The 5,601-nt window shown below is 48.4% G+C and overlaps 1 protein-coding gene across 1 annotated transcript; it reads left to right on the top strand.

Annotated features, from left to right (window-relative positions):
* Nucleotides 1-201: 201 nt before the first annotated feature.
* Nucleotides 202-3,576, top strand: RIPPLY1 (ripply transcriptional repressor 1). Its single transcript, XM_043570134.1, is given in 5 exon segments — nucleotides 202-534; nucleotides 1,444-1,493; nucleotides 1,496-1,518; nucleotides 2,126-2,190; nucleotides 2,723-3,576. Coding segments are annotated over 5 exon segments (552 nt in total). The 5' UTR covers nucleotides 202-388; the 3' UTR covers nucleotides 2,991-3,576.
* Nucleotides 3,577-5,601: the final 2,025 nt, after the last annotated feature.

Here is a 5,601-nt window from a genome sequence, read left to right as displayed (position 1 = left end):
TTTTTGTGGTTCAGGGTGCTAATGAGCTTCCCTCCTTTCCCCCCTCTGGCTTTGCTACTGCCTGGGGAATTTGCACAAATGGTGTGTGATTTGGCCCTTTTGTGTTTTCCTTTCTGACTTGGAGGTAAAGAAAATCCCTCACCCCCCACTGACTCTCTGTTTATTCAACTGGGAGAACTTTCACACCCAGGGACCCAGCTCCCCCTCCCTGAGCTCCCATTCTAAATCTTCATCCCTCCTCCCAGGTCCCCCAGCCCTGCACTGCCCTGAATAATTTATGAGTCTAAGAAGGCCTTATAAAAGGGTCTCCAAGGAAAGGCCAGAAGAATGCAAGAGGTTCTGAGAAATAGGAGCCCCTACAGCCTGCCTGGCTTCCAATCCCCTAAGGATGGACTCTTCTGTTCCTGCTGCTGCCCCTGTCCCAGCCCTGGCCCTGGTCCTAGCTCCAGCCCTCCCGCAGGCCCCCCAGGCACTCCCTGGCCTATTAAGTCCATCACCACTTGCTTCCAGACAGCATGTAGGTGGCAGTGAAAGGTAAGTGGAACTTGGCCTTTGGCAACCTGAACTCAGGTTTAATGGGGTCATGGGGGGGGGGGGGGAATGAAATGTCCAGGATGCCCCTGCTCTCCATGGAGGAGTAAAGCAAAGCCTCACAGCCCTCAGAGACTGCCCCTTCCAGATCTCAGGCTGAAATACCTCAACTGGCTTCCCACCTCACTCATCCCTCTAGGTGGCAAGAAGGGACTTGGGGACAGTGGGCATTGCCAAAACTGAAAGCTAAGCAGCCAGGGCCTCATGGGCCAAGTTCCTCAGTCCACTGAGGAGCACAGGGGAGACTGCCATGAAGCCTGAGTTTAATCTGACCCAGGCTGAAGAGAGGGTAAAAGAGGACGAGAGTCCCAAGAAGCCTTTGACTGGGGGACTGTCTCCTTCTGACCACACCATAAGATCTCCATTTGCTTTTTTTCTGACCTCTGGAAGTCCAGCAGGGAAGCAGTGGGCCCAGGAATATTTCAGACCCCTTTCCCCAGCCCAAGAAGATGGTAGGACTCTGAGCTCTACTTTTTGGAACAGGAGGTGGAGGCAAGATATTTTCCACATTCCTCCAAACATTTAACATTCCAAGAAACATTTAGTGACATGCCTACTGTGTACCAGGCATTGTACTGGGTGTTGGGGATTCAGACATCATCAAACATAAATCTGCCCCTAAGAAGCTCAAAGGTGAGTAAAAATAATTACAAAACGACATGACAAAAGCAATGATCACATTGTTCAAGCAGGGAGGAGGGCCCCTGACCTGGGCTTGGGGTCCTCAGGAAAGGTTTCCTGGAGTAGATGGCATCTGAGCCAAGTTTTCGGGAAGCCTCTTTTGTTATCTCAGGGATTTCCAGGCTCCAATTTCCTTCCTCCACTGATTGAGCTCCTCCTTCTTTGTCCTAGAGGAGCTTGCCTTTGGAGGCCCTGGCTGTCCTCTACAAATGACCCACAACGGAGGTGAGGAAACTCATAGACTCGGTGAGTTTGAGCCCCCGTTACACATGGTCACATGCATATGCGGCCACGTGTATTCACATTGACCAGATCCCTTTCCAGAGAGCCCTTGACCTTGGTCCAGGGCTGTGGATGTAGGATAGCATCTCCACAGACTTGTGCACATTTGATTCTGGCTCTGGGAGGAAGGCAGACCCAAGGTTTCCATGGCAATTTGAAAGATGAAGAGACAGTGCCCAGAAAGAGGAGGGACTTGGGCAGACCCCACAGATAGTCTGTGGTAGAGCTGGTGCTAGAATCCTGGTCTCCTGGCACCTAACCCTAGTGCTCTTCCCCCAAACCCATCTCCAAATCTTTGCTGCTCAGTAGAACTCTGTCTCCTGGACAGTCTCCAAACAACACAGGTATTAGAACAGGGGCAGAAAATCAAACAACCCCCAGGATTCTGTGCCCTTGTTTTACAACCAACACCAGGACACAACTCTTGCTGTGGGGCAGGAAAGGGCTGCTCCCAGGGATGTCTAAGGTTTCTTCTAGATTATCTTACCTGTAGGTTTGTGACCTCTGATACAGAGGAGGCAGTTGTCTGGCCACGTACTTTGACCCACATGCTAGCTTTTGCTTTGGACAGGCTACTGGTGGGGCAACAGGTGCCAAAGTCACCAAGGCTAACTCCGAGTTCCATCACCCTGTCAGGTAAGCTTCTGGCGCCAAGCTCGGAACTTGATGTAGATCCATTAGCTCTTTAAATCCTCACAACATCCCTGTGAAGCAGGAGTGGGGAGGCAATGCCACTATCTCTTTCATAGACCAGGAAACTGAAGCCCAGAGTGGTTAAGGGAATTGGCCAAGGTTGCCTTCCCTGCAGGCACTGTCAATGACCCCTAAGCGTCAGTGAAGAAAGCCTTCGTAGGACATGGAGGACACAGGGCTAAGTAATTCCTGGCTAGAAGACCTTCTGAAGTGGGGGGTGGGGGTAGGATCTGTGTCAGAGTTGTCAGGTGCTGGGGCAGGGGCTCCCCACAGCTATAGGCCCACCAGACATTACCTTCCTGCCTGGGGTCAATTTGTAACAATCTAGAAGGTTCTGTTACAATGCTTGCTTTCTTCTTTTCCCTTTCACCTCATTAATGCAGGTAGGGGAAGGAGTATAGGGCTTGGATTCCTTCTTGGCCTGTATATATGAGACCTATGGAAGTTAGGGACCATATTTGTTCTCTGTCCACAGGTTCTTCTGGCCTAAATCCTACTCTTTTGACTACCTGTACAGTGATGGGGAGATTCTGCTGCAGAACTTCTCTGTCCAGGCCACAATCAATCTATATGAGGACTCAAACAGTGAAGAGGAGGAGGAAGAGGAGGAGGAGGAGGGGGAAAAGGACAAAGAAGAGGAGAAAAAAGAGAAGGCAGATGAAAAGGGGCTCGAAGAGTGTGTGAGGGCACCACACATAGCCACAGCTCATCCTCCTTCCCCACTCTTGATGTGCCCAAACTGAACTGATCAGAGTCTGATTGGGGTTTAGTATGCTTGGCAAGCCTCTAGAGCATCAGTTTGACAGGAATCTCTGGATATAGCCCTCTGTATTGAAAGTTGGGTTCTTGAGTCAACAGGTCACTCTGGCTATATTCAACTGGCCTATGAACATAGACCTCGGGCACCTCATTGTCTGTGTTGCTGTTGTGTTGAGTGAGAAGGTCCAAGGAGCTCTAGGGGAAGACTTGCTTTCCGAAGTCCCCTGGAAGCAGATCAAGACAATGCATGCCCATGTGGAGAGGAACAGTTACTCTTTGTTGGTGGCGGGGGGAATCTTTGACTCCCCAGCATTCCAGCTGGCCACAGAGTCCTGTCTCCCCACAGAAAGCCTGACATCTGGCTTCACCTCCAGGGATACAACCATCAGATACAAGTAAAGTTGAGGCACCTCTCTGATGGGCCTTGCAGGAAAGGAAAGGGGCATCTAGAAAATCAGCTTGCTTTGAGGGCCTTCCTCCATTTTGCCTGCTATCGATTGGGGTCTGTGTGTTGGTATGAAATGAATCAGGAGAAAAATAAACTAGATGATGTGTGCTCTTTTCCTGGAACCGTGATTTCTTAACTGAACTATGCCCATGTTGTGAAGCCACAGGCAGAGGGTCAGAGAACAGCTCAAGGCCAATTCATTGCCTTACCTGAGGTCAGTTGACAGATTTTACTCCATGGGAATATAGGGCCAGGGACCCAGCATGGGGCCAGGCTCTCTCTGTCAACTTGTGAAATCAGTTAGGCTTGATTAAACTTCAAAGGCAGCTTAGGAAAGTAGGAAAAAGGCCCCCCAAAAAGCAGCTTGAAAGTTGGGAGGATGGCTGAGGGGAAGAGTGAGAGGTACAGCCTCAGTTGAGCTTTGGAGATAAGCATATGCCTGTTTTGGGGGGGGGGGGATCAGAGGGTTACTAACACCCTGTCAACTTTATCTCCTCGATTCCCTTTGTATCTACCACAGATCAGGTCTTCATGCCTCTCCTGCCTCAATTACGCCAACTAATGTTCTTGCCTCTGCCGGGTCCCTTTGCAATTTACCCTCCTCACTGGCCACCAGGTCACACCATGTTGTGCCCCTGTGTAAAACCTTACCATGGCTCTTCCCTGACTCCCCAACAGTTGGATTTATCCTTTTTTTTTTTTTTTTGATCACAGACACTCTTGAGAATCTAGGGCTTCTCTATTCATATATTCACAAACCAAGTCCTTAATTTGATATTCTAGGCTGTTCAACAGCCTGGTTCTTGCCTGTCTCTTCAGACTCATCTCTTGACAGTTGAAGCCTTTGCTATCTGTCCTTGAACATATCATGCTTTCTAACACCGTTTATGACTTTAAGCCACTGTCTGGAATGCCTCAACACTTTTGTATGTCTGTAAGCTCCCATTCATCCAATAGGATAGCTCAGACACGTTCCTGTGAGGAGCCTCCTTACACCTTCCAGTCCAGGTTGGACGTCCCCATATATTCAGTACCTCCTCTGCCATAGCATCTGCCTCTCTTCCTATGCAGTAAGATGGGGCTGTGTTTGATAACCCCTTTTGACTTTATCACACAGCATGCTGCCTGGCACAAAGGACATACATACCCAGGAAATGTTGAAGGAAAAAGATTCTCAGGTCTTCTTAAAGAACTGCCTCTGTCCCTCCACTTGCTAGCTTCCCATATCTTTGTTTAGCTACAAACAGGGCGAGGGAACGTCATCTGACTCCAGAACAAAATGCTGGCCATATCTCCTCCTCCTTCCACTTAAGAAAGGCTGCTTCAGTTCTGAGCCCTAGCTGGGAAGTGCCTGACCTTGGACAGACTTTGAGCAGGCCACCAAACACACATTGGTGCCATCTATTGGTCAAGATTTAACCTATTTCCTTAATGAAGGCCACCAGACAGTTGACCTTTGACCACTGTAGTTCTTTTAGTCCATCCTGTTTCTACTTATAAGTAAAGCAGAAACTACCATGTGCTAGCTGTATGACTTTGGGCAAGTGACTTATCTACTCACAGCCTCAGTATCCTCATCTGTCAAATGGCGAAAGTAATACTTCCTCTTAGGGGTTGTGAGGATTCAAAGAGACAATAGATGTAACGTATTTAGCACAGCCCTGGCACATAGTAACAGCACTCAGTAAATGATGGTAGTCATCACAATCATAGCTGTAGTAGTGATTACTATTAATTTTATAACAGACATGAGCTTATCTGTAGAGTCGGCTAATGACTGCTTTACTCAATTAATGGATAATTTATCCTGATCCATGTGATCTCTCTGGCACCATTTGGTTTACCAGTAGAAGAATCTTTGTGATTTTTTTTTTATGAAATTTATTGACAAATTGGTTTCCATACAACACCCAGTGCTCATCCCAAAAGGTGCCCTCCTCAATACCCATCACCCACCCTCTCCTCCCTCCCACCCCCCATCAACCCTCAGTTTGTTCTCAGTTTTTAACAGTCTCTTATGCTTTGGCTGTCTCCCATTCTAACCTCTTTTTTTTTTTTCCTTTCCCTCCCCCATGGGTTCCTGTTAAGTTTCTCAGGATCCACATAAGAGTGAAACCATATGGTATCTGTCTTTCTCTGTATGGCTT

The sequence above is a fragment of the Prionailurus bengalensis genome, chromosome X, assembly GCF_016509475.1.
Source record: "Prionailurus bengalensis isolate Pbe53 chromosome X, Fcat_Pben_1.1_paternal_pri, whole genome shotgun sequence".
NCBI lineage: Eukaryota > Metazoa > Chordata > Mammalia > Carnivora > Felidae > Prionailurus > Prionailurus bengalensis.
This window is presented reverse-complemented; position numbering and strand designations above follow the sequence as displayed.